Raw genomic sequence first — 17,783 nt, forward strand, 5'->3', positions numbered from 1 at the left:
TTAATAATTCATTGATTAGTTTTCTCCCATGTCTACTAGGTTCAACACATAAAACAATTTTATAAAAAGATGGGCTTTTTTTATTCATAACCAAGTTTTCAATCTTATTTTCAAAAATACTACCTTCTCCAATCTTATTTTCAAAAATACTACATTCTCTAAAATATATGGTTGTATATTGTTGTATTCAGTTGCATATAGTTGCATTCAGTTAATTCTATTGTAATCTAATGGCCCCGCCAGGGGCACACCATACATCCGTTGCAACTTACGGTTTTCAGTTGCATTCAGTTGCATATGAGGTTGCATTTAGTTGCATATGAGGTTGCATTTAGTTGATTCTATATTGCAATCTAATGGCCCCGCCAGGGGCACCCATACATCAGTTGTAACTTACGGTTTTCAGTTGTATTTAGTTGCATATGAGGTTGCATATGATGTTGCATGCAACCTCATATGCAATGGAAAAGTGTAAGTTACAACTAATGTATGGGTGCCCCGGGCGGGGCCATTAGAATACAATAAAATCAACTAAACATTGTAAAATATATTATTTTATTAAATATGCTTAGTTTGTAGAACACGTGTTCATGTTGCATTACATATATATCATACTTGTAAATTTATGAGATTTGTATGATTTTATTGAAATAATGGTATATGTGAAACATGTTTTGAAAGATAACAAGTTTTATCAGATTTATTTTTTGGTAAAATATAAATGGATTACAAAAATTCAAAAATAATGGGGACTCGTAGAATTTGACTATATTCTATTAATTCTAACGGAATCCTATAATTATAATAATCCCAAAAATTAAATCCTAACCTAACATATCATTAATGTCAACTAGTTACAAAAGTCTCACTAATTAAATCTCAAATTAACATATAATTAATGTCAACCCAGCCCATAACTACCAAACACTATGTGAGTATATTATAAAAGCAAGGATGGTCCTGGTTCCTTGTACACACAACTGCATTTACAAAAAAACTAAAATGGCCAAATTTCTTTCATTATTTCTTCTCACAGTATTGGTAAATAGTATTTATTTCCCAAATGCCCTTTGCGCTAACAGAAATAACGGTAATTATTTCATTCTTTCATCCCGACGTTTGTAAAATGTATCATATAATGTGCACAAAACTAATATATATATATATATATATATATATATATATATATATGTGCATCATCAATTTCATAATTAATCAAATGACATTTTCGATGTACAGGTGACCGGCTAAGCAAGTTGGGAGAGAATTCACAGAACATAAAATCTGTTCCAATATGTTTCAATACAATAGCGTTAAACCCACCTTGCTTAGAAGTTATATGTACGGGCCGGTGTAGAATCCAACACCTTCAACACTATCTCGGCGCTTTCTGTCTGGACGCGCACACATGTAAATGTAGATATCTATGCTAGTGCAATGAGTCTGTATCTGCAAATTCTATAAGATCAATGTTTATTTGGGCTCGACTTTTCTTTTCATCTTGAGTATTATTAGTATGTAAAATAACTTATATAAATGAATACACACCGGCGCATAATTAAATATTACTTTGTAAATGAAATTTGCAACTGATTTTCCTAGTTATATTGACGTCTTGCGGGCCGGCTCCTACAAATAGAAAGTCCTATGCACACATAATGAAATAGGCCCCTCTATATCAAAGAGCGAAATTTATTTCTTACAAATAGCTCTATATGCATTTCTAGATGCAAACTCATTCATTAAAGTCTGGAAATGAAAACTTTAGATTAGATCTCTTTCAATGGATAAAATTACTAAACCACTTAATTAGTCTTGACTGTGACATAGTTGAAGCAAGATACTTTTTGATTATCTTCAATTTTGAAAAAGTCGATCTAAAACAGAGCAAAGAGCACTTTCAGCAACGTTGTTTTTATTCAGTTTACCATGAACAATATCAAGTTTAGCTTGAATATGATATATATATATATATATATATATATATATATATATATATATATATGTGTGTGTGTGTGTGTGTGTGGGCGCGCGCGCGCGCGCGCGCGTTTGAGGAACTTCGTAAGAAAACTCAGTTTATTAAGAAAACCGATAAAAGCATTGATCTTATAATCATAGTCTAAATTGTGATTTACGAATAAATCAATCAAATCTAGTTTATAAGGGATAGTATAGTAATCTTATATATATATATTTAATGCATTGTACATATATTTAATGCTTTCAATCAATACATTTCCTATTCCAAAAAGATTCGTAAAAGATCATTCACGCATAATCCATACTTGAGCAATCAATCTTTCATATACTAATTAAAATATTAAAATATACACATTATTTGATTAACGTAAATAATAAGATATGAGATTAATTGATTTTCTTTTTTATATAATTCATATCTGAATCAATCAGTCAGAGCATTTAGTGTATATTAAATTTGAATTTTAAATTTCAAAAGATTTTAAATTTTAAATTTCCCCTATAAGCTATTTATTTCGATAACAAAGATTTAAGAGAAATTCTTTACAAAATCACTTCCTAAACACTTAAGAAAATAAAATAATCTGAAAATCCTAATATATTTACTATAAGTGATTCATTGATTAGTTTTCAGCGATGTCTACTTGGTCCAACAAATATAAGAAATTAATAAAAACAAAGATTCTAGTTAAATAAATAATAATGAGTAGAATCATAATATAATACATGTTAATGAAAAACAAATCTCTGGGTAAAAATTATTTAGTTATTTTGAAATTATAATAGAAAAATATGTAGAATTTATGTTAAAATACTAATGAGAATATTAGTAAAACAGTAGTTTCAAAAGAGTAATTACATATAATAAAGCTTTTTTATAAATATGTGATAAGATTTATAATTATAAAATCCTACTGTCTATTCTATAAGTAATTTATTAACTAGTTCTGGGCGAGAAAATGCCCTTTTTATTACATTAATAATATCCACATATCCAAAATATCATTTTTCGCTGAGCGTGTCCTATTTACCTATTTGGATACGCATACGAGGTATGCGTGCATACCCACACTTTTAAACTAGACACACGAACTTTAGTATGCAGGTGATTTGATCAGGACTTGAAGAAGATGACGCACGGAGATCGAGGTTGATGGATCAATCAATTTAATGGAGGGTAAAAGATGTGATTGTGGTGCTAGGCAGGTACCCGCATCCGGCGAAAACGCACCCGGCTATCACACAAGCATAAGCTTTATGGGTATAGTTCCAACTTCCAAGCATAATCACTTCGTATGAGTCAGAAGGTCTGTGGAGTGTTTGAAGTGTGAATACATAATAGGATATGCTATGGCCTTGTGAGTGTTGAGAATGAGTTACAAACCAGTGAGATGAGTGACATGAAATAGACATAGTGAATGATATGATTCACCGAGTAAAACAGGGGAGGGGACAGGAGAAGAGGGAGACTGAAGGCAAACACGCATGCATATCATGCGCATGCATCTGCGTATTTACAAAATGCGAATATAAAATGTGACTTTGGGCACTTATTATGCATGCTGGTATTTTGGACATATGTGTACGTGAAAGTGGTAGATCCGATATTCACCCGTTCTGGGCGATGTCTATACTTATTCAACAAAAACAATAATTTAATAAATACTAAGATTATAGCTAAATACAATACATGTTAATACAAAATCAAATTTATAGAATAAAAATTATTTAACATTATTTAAATTATAATATAAAAAAATGTAGAATTTATATTATAATATTTAAGGGAATCCTAATAAACCAATAGTTTGAAAATTAAAAAAAATATAATCAAGCCTTTTTTATAAATATGTGATAAGATTTATTAATTTTTTGTATAAGAATAATGTGTGAAATCATTACATTATTTTATCGATAATAATGATTTAAAAAAATTTCTTACAAAATCACTCAGTAAACACGTAAAAAGATCGAATAATATTAAAATCCTAATATATCTTCTATTAATAATTCATTGATTAGTTTTCTCCCATGTCTACTAGGTTCAACACATAAAACAATTTTATAAAACGAAGCGCTTTTTTTATTCATAACCAAGTTTTCAATCTTGTTTTCAAAAATACTACCTTTATTCTCCAATCTTATTTTCAAAAATACTACCTTCTTTAAAATATTTTCAAAAATACTATGGTTGCATATGCAACTACAAATCCTGATTTCAGGTTTCAGTTTTCAAATGTCATTTTCGACCTCATATTTGGAATATGGATTCCAAATATTTCGTCGAAAATGACATTTGAAAACTGAAACCTGAAATCAGGAATTGAGTTGCATATATGGTTGCACATGGTTGTATTCAGTTGCATATGGTTGCATTCAGTTGATTCTATTGTAATGTAATGGCCCCGCCAGGGGCACACCATACATCCGTTGCAACTTACGGTTTTCAGTTGCATTTAGTTGCATATGAGGTTGCATTTAGTTGCATATGAGGTTGCATTTAGTTGATTTCATATTGCAATCTAATGGCCCCGCCAGGGGCACCCATACATCAGTTGTAACCTACAGTTTTCAGTTGCATTTAGTTGCATATGAGGTGGCATATAAGATTGGATGCAACCTCATATGCAACGAAAAACTGTAAGTTACAACTAATGTATGGGTGCCCCAGGAGGAGCCATTAGATTACATTAGAATCAACTGAATACAACCTCATATGCAACCATATATGCAACTGAATTCCTAGTTTCATATATATATATATATATATATATTCCAAATATGAGGTCGAAAAAGACATTTGAAAACTGGAACTTGAAATTAGGAAAGGTAGTATTTTTGAAAATAAGATTGGAGAAGCTAGTATTTTTGGAAATAAGATTGAAAACTTGGTTATGAATAAAAAAAAAACCCTTGAATTTAAATCCGCACATAACTCTTTTGCATGTAATTGAGAAGAAATGATTTTTTTTTGTTTTTTTTAATTTTAGATTTTATTGTTGATTTTTATTATTGATAGTAGCAGTGTTCTAAAAATCCCCGATTTAACCGATTAATCCTCGATTAATCCTTATATATATTTCTTAATTGAAGTATATATGATAAATTATTTAAATTTAAATACTATATTACTTTAAATATGAATAATTATAGAATATATGAATATAGTAAATATATTAGTTACTAAATAACTAATATAATAATACCCAAATATTATATATTATTTTAATATTAAAATAAATCCGAATTTCACACCGATTAATCTCCGATTTCCGATTAATCCCTGAATCAGTAGCTCAACCGATTATGTCCGATTTCCGATTACCACTGGATAGTAGATGTAAAGTAAAGTAATAGAAGAAATTACCTTCTTCCGATCTCTAACATTACAACTGTTCACAATTACATATAGTGTAGGTGAAGCTACCATATTACATCCCCATCTCGACCGTTAAAAAAAAATTTGTGTCGGATTTTTAGTCCAAACACAAATCCCAACGTAGTACAGTATGTGTACTACTTCGCCTAATTGAAGATAGCAAGAGTAAATATGAACTTACACAATCCAACGACTCTGTATTTGGAGGCAATCTCAAACCCAACTGCACCGACTGTGAGTATAAAATCACTACTTTATGCACCGACTGTAAGTAAGCTCACTCCTTACTTTCAGTTGTTTATATTGAATGCGTCTGCACCTGTAAAACTCTTCGCATTGAAAGTCATTAACTCCACTTTGCAGCTTACTATGACGGATTTGAACCCCTACAACCCTATAAACTCTGTGGACACAACAACTTATGACTGGAACTGCAGAGTCAAGCTGCAGTCATTCTGGAAAGTGGTTGGCAGAGAGAAACAAGAATTTTGGGGAATTAATATGGTACTAATAGATGATTCGGTATGCTCCTAAAACCATTCGTTTATTTAATTCGAGTATGTGTAAAACAATGCAATTGTTTTTTTTGGATAACATGTTCTTTTAATATAGAATGCTAGGATACATGCCTTTGCGAATTCAAAATATTGTGATAACCTGTTGAAGGAGATAAAAGAAGGAGACGTTTATGTTATGTCCAATTTTAAAGTAAAATATTATTTGGGAGATGAGAAATTCAGAGCTGTCCGCAACAAAAAAACATATCTTTTTCACTCCTCACACACAATTCAAGAAATGCGAAAAAGTTGGACTGCAAATAAAGAAGTATGCTTTTGACTTAATTTCATTATGATGAAATTGAGAAGCTTGCGAACGACAATCGTTTCCTCATTGGTATGACTTTGATATGATGCACATAATTGAAAAATACCGAAAGCTTACTCACTAATTAAATCAATTTTTGTATAGATATGGTTGGGAAGGTGAAAAATGTGCAAGAACTAATCAAAATCACAAAGGATGAGAAAGAAAAAACTTTGTTCAAGTTCCAAATATCGAATGGAAGGTAGCACTTTTATATCCTTTAGTGACAAATTCTTTGCTTTGTTGTGAATTTAGAATTAACTTTTTAATTTTTTCATACACAGCTCCACTGTGCTTGTTACCTTCTTTGATCAGTTTGGACAATATGTGGAAAAGCAGTTTGCCAACTTTGATTCCAATAATCTCTATGTTATAATATCATTTTCAAACGTGTGGAGATATGAAGGTATTGTTTGCTCTTCTGTCAGTGTTTTGGACTCAACTGTGTATAATATTGTTATCAGGTATGCCGCATTTGTCCAACTACCCGGCAACGAGAGTGTTTGTTAACCCCACACACTACAGTGTACAGGACCTGAAAAGGAGGTCATAAACTAATTTATAGAAATACATGTAGTCCAAGTTAAATAATTCTTGCTGTGTTGTAAGTAGCTCTTTTATTTATTTTAATGTCTGTAGTTGGACAGAGAAGAAAAAAGAGCCTATTGTGCATACTGTTCAAAAGGAAGAGTGTGCAGTAGAAATTCCTAGGAAAATAATAACAATGAAGGACATTAAAAATCTGAAAGAAAATTTTGGGGAGGTAATCTTTTTTCCTATAGTAATGCCGAACAATAGTGAAAACAAATATAGTACTTACCAATTCATTGTTATTTTCTCAGGGAAGCGTTTTCTATGAGGTGACCGTTAAGAGGATTACTAACCAAAAGAATTGGTACTTCAGGAATTGTATAGGATGTGATTTAGAACTGGAAAATGAAGATGGAAAATTCAAATGTTCCCGTGCCAATGGTTATGGTCGAATAATTCCTTATCCAGATAAAAGGTTTGAGTCTTGAGCTGAAATTTTGTTAAGCTCATTAAAATTTTAATAAATTTGTTTCACTTATTCATATGTGTATATGTGAATTTTAAAACAGATTCTGCCTTTGCACTTTATGCTCAGATGATAGTGGTTCAGTTGCAATCGTCTTCCCAGACCATGAGATCACAAGAATCATAGACAAAACAGTGATTGACCTGCATGCTGAATGTGCTGATGTATGTTCACCTATGTTTTGCTATACTAATATCTTCACATTCACATTATGTTGCATTAGTAATTTTAATTTACTCCACACTGGAAGCCGAGGAGGAGAATTTCCCGAAAATACTGAACAAGTTCATCAAACAGAAATACACAATCAATCTTTCCATCCACCAGGATAATCTCAAGAAAGGTTCCACTGTTTATCATGCAAACGAAATTCTGTATGCCCAAGAAAAAGGCGACAGCTTTGATCAAAACAGTGCAACAGTCGTGGATGTTAGAGACTTCTCATTGGTAAATGTATGTCACACATGTTATCTTTCTTTGTTTTAAACCATAATATACACTTTTGTATCACAACTTTGTACACTCTCGAACGGATGCTAACGCAAAACAAACTCCAAATACCGGAAACTCAACCAACATGAAAACAAGACCACGCAAGACAATCGAACCGGTAACATTCAGTCCAACTGAAAAATCCATCTCTCCACCGGAGAAGAAAATCAAAGTGGAGAAGGTACAGTTTATTCTACACAATGTAACCATTTTTGTTCATTCCAAACAATATTACATTACGTTTCTATATTTTTAGATTTGACAAATTCTACCGTGCTGGAAACTTTTGGTCTCAAGCGTAATGTGACATGGCCATCAACTTTTGTTATGACTTTATTTCAACTCCTGTATGACAAACTTATTTGGACTATATCTGTATTTTTTAAGCATTAAGTTCTGTAACAGAGTGATATTGTATTTTATTCTGTGAAACAATCCATAGTTATGTTTTAAAAGTTGCTTCACATATTTATAATTTTTTTTCTGTCACATAAATGCATATTATGTTAGGTAACCACATTTACTAGAGGTAGCTCAATATCAGCTGCATATAAGCCCCCATCAGTTCAATGTTTTTCTAAAGCAGCATAGAAGATATGGTAAATACTCAGTACTCTACTATTGAGAAATTGAAAAATGGAGTTGATGGCTACAAAATTAAAGTGAGAGTGATACGTTTATGGAGAGGTTCAACAAAAGATGGAGAGGAATTCAAGAATTTCAACACTGTGCTTATCAACCAGAAGGTCAGCATTCTATTCTGTCCATTTTATTTTATCAGCCCACAGATTGTTGCTCACAGTAATATTAATGTCTTCATGCAGGGTCAGAGGATTCATGCTTTTGTTCCTACCAAATGCGCTGAGGAATTTCAGTATCAACTCCATCTTGGCAGAGTGTTCAGTATTAACCACTTTGATGTCCAGCTTTACAAGCAGAGTGATAATTACCGAATGTTGAGGAATCCTACACAGTTGGTTTTCAGCAATGACACAAAAATACAGGAGTTAGTAGACGATGGTGTGACAATACCGCTGGATGGTTTTGATTTCTATGATCTTAGCCAGCTAGAGGAGCTCACTAAACAGACCACCTAACTTTCAGGTTATTTCGGATTTTCTTAAACTATTAAATCATAGAAAAAAACCAAGTTGTAGACATTATTGTTTTGCTACAGATGTGGTGGGGATCATTAAGGACTATGGCAATATAAGAGACTTAAGGAACAAACATGGAAAAGATCAAAAGCAGGCGAAATTCATCATCACTGACGGCAAGTATGTACAATATTTGTAAAGCACGTCCCTAATACATTTTCTTAGCCATGACGTGTTTTATTCATTTTATTTGTAGTTTAAACATCAATGTAACCTTCTGGGATAAGTTCGGTGAGAACTTTGATAAGCAAATGAAAACTCCATTGGACCAGCCAGTTATCATTATCATCTCAGGATGCAAAGTTGGGAAGTGGAATGGTAGGTACCCTACAAGACCAAATGCTTATTAAGCAGCAGTTTTTAATAATGTCAAGTTCATTTTTACATGCAGGTCAGATAGACATATCAAACAACAACGCTACACGAATCTATCTCAACTACAAGCATCATAGTGTCACGAAGCTAAGGAAATTGTCAGTAAAGTTTTCCTCTTTACCATCTATATAGAGTTGCCTCAACTTTATTTCAAACTAACCTCTTCACCCGATTTCTCCAGGTTGACAAACCCTGAATTTGAAAAAAAGTTTTGGGAAAGGCAAAAGCGAAGCAAATGGCAATGTCTACTGTGTCCAACCTCACCAAGCTGGGAAAAGAAGATATCGAGGTTAATAATGTGTTCATACAAAAATCTCAGATTTATAACGTGTTGTATTTGAAATGTAATTTTTATTATTCCATGTAGGGTTTTTTCATGCTCCATGTCAAAATAATTAAATTAGATGAAAGTATGAAATGGTTTTACAATGGTTGCACCAGCTGTGACAAGGAGACGAAAATTGAAAATCCATGTCTAGTCTGTGAAAACTGCAACAGATTTGTTCCATATCCACAGAAGAAGTTAGTCTGCACATTACCTATCACATAAATCTATTTCTCAGAGCTATTAATCGTGCTTAGAAAAATGTTTCCTGTAGGTTTAGAATTCATGTGGTCGCTGAAGACAAATCCGGCCAGATGCAAGTTGTCTTAGGAGATAGGGAAGTGCGTACTATAATTGGGAGAAGACCTTCTGTTTTAGCTGATGAGGTATTTATCATCTATAAATTCCTGACATGTCTGTTAATTTGGACCTAACATTCTGCTTGCAACAGATTTTCAGTGTGCAAGGCATTCCTAAATGTCTGTTGGCTATTGTTGACAAAGAGTACAGCTTAGTGATCCAGATAAAAGAGATTAACATTGTCAAGAGCTTCAAATTTTACTGGGCTACTAACATTTGCACAGGATTTGTCAGCTTACCAGTCATACCAACTGATGGTGCATCCAGTAGTCAGGCACAAACATCACAGGTACGACTGTTTATAGCTAACTGTAATAGAAATGCGTAAACATATGATAAAAAAAACTTACTCATTCCAATAATAATAGGCAACTGCGTCAACCGACAATGCTCAGGAAATCTCTTATGTCAACTTAAGCTCAAGCTTACAACATTAAGGTCTTTACAGTAATGTGAATTGCTCTTTTGGAAGGCTGAATGTGACGGACCCAACATAAATATTAAGATCAGGGTTCCAAAAGAGATAATTCAACTTAATGTGGGGTATCAAGTTCTCACTATTCATCAAGGGACTATTAGAATGTATTCATGTGGGTATAAGGTGATATTATATGAAAAAGGTAATTCAAGTATTGAGGGTAATATTGGAATCCAAAGTTTTGATCATAAAGGGGTGATAAGGTGATTCAGTTCTAAGTAAATAGTAATTCAACATTCACAGGGTATACAATTATCAAGCAAGTATGAAGGAAGAGTTTCACTTGCCTGGACTAAGCTTACTGAGCTCTTGTATAGATGCTTCTAGGAGTTCCTTGCCTGGTCTCCAACTTGCACCTATAATTAATAGTATCCTCGTCACTACAATGCTAACTACCCTTTCGTGTATATATATATATATATATAGATAAATATATACACATATATATAAAATATACACTTAACCTTAATTAAAACAAGTAACATATTCATCAAGTAATGCACATAACAAGTAAAGCATGGCATTTTATTACTTATCTATTATCATTTAATAATCCTCTAATTATACCTAAGTCATTTAAGCAATTAATCAAGTAACACATAAGGTCTAAGACCAATACCTCCTAATTACACTCTACTGACCTCAACTTAACCAATTAATAGTAAGGCACACTAGTATGCTTACCTCCCAAGACTTACAAGTGAAGTGCAACCTAGGTGACTTACTAGTATGCTTACCTCGGCGACACTTGTGTGCCTTGGTAAAAATAGTGTATCTACACTAAGTGCATTGACTTCAACTAACTTGCACTATCTAATATGACTTAAAACTAACTCATGGACTTAATATGAGGTCAAGGCCTCACTGATGACACACTCAAATGCAATGCATTCTCACTTAGTTCTAAAATGTGACTCTATGTGTGACACTTGTGTCCTTTAGTGGATATGAGGCATCTCCACTTACGGCATTCACTCTAAATTGACTTCTAAAGGTTGATATAATCCTAAACTAACTTTGTGAAGTGGTGTGACTTAAAGGCCTTGCCTAAAAGAACCTTTAAAACCTAATGCACTCAAGTAACTATTCTGATTAGGTAGTTTGGCACCTCTTGGAGGGCCTTGGCAAAAACAAGTGTTTCCACCATGTGCCTTGGTGAAATTGTGCCTCTTATGGATACCTAAGACCTAAATCTAAGTTGTGCACTTGGAATGACACTAAGGCCTTGCTTAGGCCTCCTTGGGCTTCACTGCCAAGTTGGCACAGAACACCTTGACTTGCTCTAGGGACTGCCCTGATCTTACCAACTTGAAGCTCACTAAACTCACTCAATACACTAATCCAATGACTCAAATAGCTTCCTAAGACTTCCCTAAACTCATCTAAATCAAGGACCCATGAGGGCCTCATCATTGACATTGCTTTAACCACTCAAGGATGCAATTGATCCTAAAGTGCCCTCTTCTTCCCTATACTCAAAAATGTGTGTGTGTACCTATGTAAATGATTGTTTTTATGACTCTTATGGCTACTGGAGACTTGTATATACCAAGTCCCAACTCCAGGTGGCTTGGGCCTATGAGGGCCTAAGCATGACATCTCCATTTCTCATGGTTTCTAAAGTGTAAAAATCTGCCATGGTGTGTGTGTGTCCCCTTCCACCTTAACACCCTCCAAAACTCCATAAACCAACAAACCAAGCCTCAAATCCTAGTCTATACTATCCATATACCTACTGACTATTTACACTAAGCAAGATATCACAAAATTTGGCCATTTAAAAGCACAAAACCGAGGCAATTATAGATCAAAAACAGAGCAGATTTTCATGGAGCATTCTTGAACAAATTTTCGAATATAACCATCTTGGTATTCACACAATGGCTACTGATTATTACTAGTTATCATCATACACACTATAAACTATCTTTTTATCACTTGGATCATGGCATGCATTAGTCAAAAATCACATACAAAACTCAAATTCATGGCATTGCATTCGGTTTTCACATAATTCAACATGCATCACTAGAATCTCTCATATATAGCTCTAAATCATGTTATATTATCCAAATACAAGTCATGCAAGGGCTGAATATACACAATAATCTCACCACAACACTATAGCCTTCGAATTTCAAGAAACCAACTCCAAAAATCATGAAATTTTCGAGTGCAAACATACATACATTCGGCTCTTCTTTAGAGTCATGGCCGAATGTGATGAAACATGAGTATGACTTGGTCAAATAGAGGCATAACCCTCACCAAGAACACCTCAAGCTCATCTTTAGGAACCCCCAAAATAGTGACCCTAAGCTCATAAGAACCAAGGCCCTATTTCGGCTCCATTTCAACATGCAAAGCAAAACTAACCTTGAACTTGAAAGTACTCACAAGATGTTGCTAGAGGAAAGTGATCCTTGCTTGGTTTTGTGAAGAAACGAATAAAAATGGTGAGAGGGGGATGGGGGTGAGCTTCGGCCGAATGGAGGAGAAGGGAGTGGAGAGGGTTTGATAAGTGTGGGTGTGGGGAAATGAGATGAGTAGTTTGTTTTTTAGTAGCTTGACTTGACCAAAAAGTGTGAGTGGATTTGAGAGATTACAAGACTATCCTTTTGGCAATTATTGGTGGATTTGCATGCAAGGGCTTATTGGTAACTTATATGGTCAAGTGAGGTGATTGTACAGTCTTACTCTCGGTCATAATACTAGTCAAAGTTGCATGCAAGGATACACTAGTCATTTGCTAATTAATAAAAGTGTGATTAAAAGAGTATTAAAAGAAAGAGTTTTAGTAATTAAAGTATCACAAATAATATGGGATTTTAGAAGTTTAATAAAATAGTTTTCAAAATTTTTGGACAAGGAATGAATTTTAAAAGGATTATTACAAGTAGAACTCTAATAGTCACGTTTCACATAAATATAAAACACGAATATAATACACGTAAAATCTCGAGAAGAGTATATATATCAAATCACTATTTTACAAGTTAAAGTTTATCGGCTACTCGCAATTCATCAAATATCACTAAATTGTATCAATCTCTATTATTATTAAATCGGGTAGCGACAACGATCACATTTATTAATATTAAGTCAAAACTGTCGCAACTAGTTATATTATTTAATCGCGTAGCGAGATTTATCCATCAAATATTAAACAAGTACATTCTAACTATAATCGGAAGTCACATAACAATAAACGAGTCAGATTCACATAATTTAGCAATTAAGACACGAAGATTTATATATATCACCAAAATGAAATCTGTAATATATATATGTCAAATATTACAGGTGTTACACTGAATTTGTCATGAATGATGTTTTGCTTATTTAGTATGTTGTTCTTTATTAAAGTATCGAAGCTTACTTTAGAGTTCTGGATTTTGTTGTTGGTATGCTCAGCAGTGTAATATATTAGTATTTAGCATATAATCAAATGTATTAACTGGACAAAATTCTAATGCAAAGTGAAAGCTGTTCACTTCCACCCCGTTGTTAGTCCTGTTTTATTTCTAAATTGTTGGAGATGATGCAGGCAGGACTCAGTCCTGCAGATCAGTTTGCAAGGACTTAATCGACAATTCTGTCGATGATGAGTTTTATATTCAAAGTTAAGTACACAGTGAGAGTGGTAAAGACAAAGAATCAGCTTTGTAGAACAGTAAAGGTAACACAGATATGATACATATACGTGGAAAGTAAAATTATAGACTACTGATATGCATAGGACTATAGAAATAACGTAGCCAGATTCCTTCTGTTGATAGCTACCATCCAAAAATGCAATAATGCATCACGAGTAATGCATATAGAGTAATAGAATCAATCAGGACTTTATATTGCAGTGTGTTTGAAAAGTGGGATTCACAAATCATGGATAATATGCCGTACCAAATGATATCCAGCCTACGCCCTCGCACAAGAACTGATTGGAGGCTTAAGGTTCGAGTTACAAGAATGTGGCGACAACTAACTTGCAGTGTAGAAACAGTTGGGCTAAACATGATCTTTGTCGATGAATTGGTAAGTTAATATTCTCAAAGTTGTTTTAATACATTGTAAATGTTTATGTTTTTAGTAATTTACTATTAAACATATAGGGAGGCCGCATTCATGCATGGCTTCCTGCACAACAAATGCACCGCCTGGAAAATCAGATTATTGAAGGAGAAACGTATGATGTGCAGAATTTTGTTGTTAGGAACTATACGGACATCCAAAATTGAAGATGCTTCAGAAATGTTTTCTATATCAAACTCAATCATAAGACTCAGGTTTTGCTGACTGGAGATGTGGATTATATCCCGCCTCATGTCTTTCAATTCACAAATTTGTCAGCTTTAATGGATGTTGTAGGCGATGACTAGTTTTTGATCGGTGAGTCATTTTTTTCCTGTACATTTTTCTACACATCGTTTGCATATCTTTATAACTATTTGCTTTTGTTATGTATAATTATTCCATACAGATGTTGTTGGAATATTGGTAGAGATTCAGCCAATCACTAGCTTTACAAACAATAACATGGAGCAACAATCATGTATTCAGTTTACAATAACTGATATCGAGTTAGTGTATATTTGGTTAATCTATATATTTATTAACATGTTAATTACTTGATTCTTGAAAAATTATATAATTCTTTGTGCAGAAAATCAGCACAAGTGATTTTCTATAAGGAAATGGGAGAATCGTTTAATCAAGCCATCCATGATGTTGTCCAGCATCTAATTATAGTTATCATTTCCAGTTGTAAAGCTCAAATGTTAACAGGTAAACTACATACACTTACATTAATCTTACTCGAATAGTTTACGAACAATACTTTACATCTTTGTTTTAGGTGAGCCAAGCTTGACAAACTTCGAAGCTACAAGGTTTTTCATAAATCACAACGACGAGGCAGTTGAAGATCTAAGGGACACAATAAGGTTTAACAAGTAACAGACTTTGTTTAGAATTAAATTCCTTCATGAGATCTAAAACGTATCATAACTTGCAACATGAAAAATGGTGGATGTCTATTTGCTATGCTCAACAGATTCATGTTTCAGTTTTTATCATATAACCAATGTATTATGAATTATTACTCCAAACAGTATTTGTAAGCCCAGCATCAGTATTCTAATGCAAACTGAACACAGACTGAGTTACAAGAAATTATTTCTCCTGTAATTTGTTTCATAATTGTTGAAGATTATGCATGAGCTACTAACTTTGCCAAGATTTGTTTGCAAGAACAGGATCAAACATTGACAACTCCCTTTGATGAAATAGCCAACAATGTACATATCATTGGAACACATAGTATTAAGAGTGGATGTAAAGACACATACAAAACAACAAACTTGGAAAGTAGTGATGCCAGAGATAAAGCAAAAGCAAAAGCTGGATCTTTGTAGACCTTTGAAGGTAACTAATCACATAAACTGCATTTCTATGGATAGTTTCATAAAAAAGCACTGACATGAACAGGACTACAGAATTAAAGTAGGAAGATTCTTTACAATGATGGCTAGCAGCCAAGAAATACACAGTCTTCAGCCATAATTGAAGAAGATAAATGGAATCAACAATGAATATAAATTCTACCTTGGTTAACAGGTGAGAGTTATACAAAAAACATGGATAACATCCCTTACCACATGATAAACAACCTGCGCCCTAACACAAGAAATGGTTGGAGGCTTAAGGTTCGACTAACAAGAATGTGGTGCCAGATAACCCGCAATGCAGAAACAGTTGCAATCAAATTGATTTTTGTCGATGCGCTGGTAAGATAACTTCTTCCAAGTTTGAAAAATTGTATGATACAAGTTTTTGATGTTGGTAAAGTACTGTCTTACCTACAGGGAGGGCGAATTCACGCATCGATTCCTGCCCAATACATCCACCAGCTAGAGAAAAATATTGCCGAAGGAGAGACTTATGATGTCAATAAATTTGTTGTTAGGCGATATGCGGACATGCAACATGGTAGATGTTTGAAGAATGATATCTACATCCAATTAAACCATATGACTGAAGTTATGGTTACTGGAGGTGTGGATTACATCCAGCAGCATGTATTCCAATTTACTGATTTGGATGCTTTGTACGATGCTGCACACGAACAGAAATATCTGATTGGTAATTAGTTTCCGTTATGTCAAATTATTTTATACATCAAGGGCAGAAATTTATCACAATCTCTTTTTCTGATGTAGATGTTGTTGGGATTTTGGAACAAGCTGGGCTAGTCACCCACTTTAGAAACCGCAACGGTCATGAACAGTCCTGTGTCGAGTTTAAAATCACTGATATGTTGTATGTGTTTATATTGTTAATCACCAATTTTATAAGATTATTATTGTTTTATAACTGAAACTTTCTATTAAATTTCATAAGATTATTATTGTTTTATAACCGAAACTCTCTATTAAATTCACCTTAGCGGTGTTCGTTGGCTTATCTCAGGCTTCACCAGGCATCCGCAGCCTGGAGAATCGTCACGAGTGTGACGCTGGTCCAGGGGTAGCTAAAATGCTTGTCCTGTACGAGGTTGTGGCCTTTGCTTGCTTTCTTTTATCGAGCCTTGTTGCCAAAGTACTTAAACTACTTTTTAGATTGGATGGTAAGCAAATCAGATTATTTATTCGTCAGGGATTTGGTGTGAAAGATGCTTTGTTGCTCCTAACTGTATTTTCGTCTGTTACTGGGATTATATTGCTTACTCTTTCGGTTGTGAATGTGGTTCAGATTAGAATTGGTCTGTATTCTTCTGGAAGTGCTGAAGCAAGGATGGCCATTTGGGCTCTGTGTACGATTGTTGCCATTGCTTTGGTAATCTATGTTGTTTCCATCAGTGTAGCTATTTATGCTTCTATCATTGGGGATGCTGATATTGATCCTGTTCTTGGTCAGCATCACTCGTCTAACAGAGGCAACAACAACAGTGCCGATACTGATGTTGCAGTACAAGTACGCGGTCTCACTCAGAAGAAGGATGATCTAGTTTCAAGAAGTTAGCCTGATGTTTTATTTTATTTTGTGGCTGGATTACAAAAAATTTGAGCCTTAGATATGTATTCAAGTCTACTGTTTTGCTTTCGTGTGCTCTACAATTGCTAAGATAGCTAAAAAATTTACCTAATGGTGCTTGTCATGCTAATTGCAGGGTTTTGGACTTAAATATAATATCCCAGTCATTCTCTCGACCATGTACTTTATGACTAAAGGGTACAATATCTTGCTAAGTAACTCAAAAGGATGTTTACTGAGGTTAAAACACGAAACATGGGAACTAAAACACGTTAAGCTATTAA

The 17,783-nt window shown here is 33.7% G+C and overlaps 1 protein-coding gene across 10 annotated transcripts; it reads left to right on the top strand.

Annotated features, from left to right (window-relative positions):
* Window positions 1-14,274: 14,274 nt before the first annotated feature.
* On the top strand, window positions 14,275-17,568 carry LOC108217036 (uncharacterized). Of its 10 annotated transcripts, none has more exons than XR_010291028.1 (10): window positions 14,275-14,502; window positions 14,580-14,856; window positions 14,948-15,047; window positions 15,131-15,252; window positions 15,323-15,891; window positions 16,084-16,253; window positions 16,332-16,608; window positions 16,686-16,785; window positions 16,936-17,301; window positions 17,383-17,568. XR_010291028.1 is itself a non-coding variant. In XM_064091297.1 (8 exons), the coding sequence occupies exons 5-8, from the start codon at window positions 16,104-16,106 to the stop codon at window positions 16,994-16,996; spliced, it is 588 nt and encodes a 195-aa protein (XP_063947367.1). In that variant the 5' UTR covers window positions 14,276-14,502; window positions 14,580-14,856; window positions 14,948-15,047; window positions 15,131-15,252; window positions 15,323-16,103; the 3' UTR covers window positions 16,997-17,568. The 10 variants fall into 10 exon arrangements, 1 of the variants encoding a protein (XP_063947367.1); XR_010291030.1 differs by having other exon boundaries at window positions 14,276-14,502; window positions 15,323-16,253; window positions 16,936-17,092; window positions 17,218-17,301; XR_010291027.1 differs by having other exon boundaries at window positions 14,276-14,502; window positions 15,963-16,253.
* The last annotated feature ends 215 nt before the right edge of the window (window positions 17,569-17,783 follow it).

Source organism: Daucus carota, chromosome 4 (assembly GCF_001625215.2).
Source record: "Daucus carota subsp. sativus chromosome 4, DH1 v3.0, whole genome shotgun sequence".
NCBI lineage: Eukaryota > Viridiplantae > Streptophyta > Magnoliopsida > Apiales > Apiaceae > Daucus > Daucus carota.

Bases quoted from the DNA above. Each gene is read 5' to 3' on its own strand.
- LOC108217036 (XM_064091297.1), top strand. From the start codon at position 16,104: ATGGATAACATCCCTTACCACATGATAAACAACCTGCGCCCTAACACA. The intron at 16,609-16,685 runs GTAATTAGTTTC...TTTCTGATGTAG, and splicing joins CGAACAGAAATATCTGATTG to ATGTTGTTGGGATTTTGGAA. The intron at 16,786-16,935 runs GTATGTGTTTAT...GGCTTATCTCAG, and splicing joins TTTAAAATCACTGATATGTT to GCTTCACCAGGCATCCGCAG.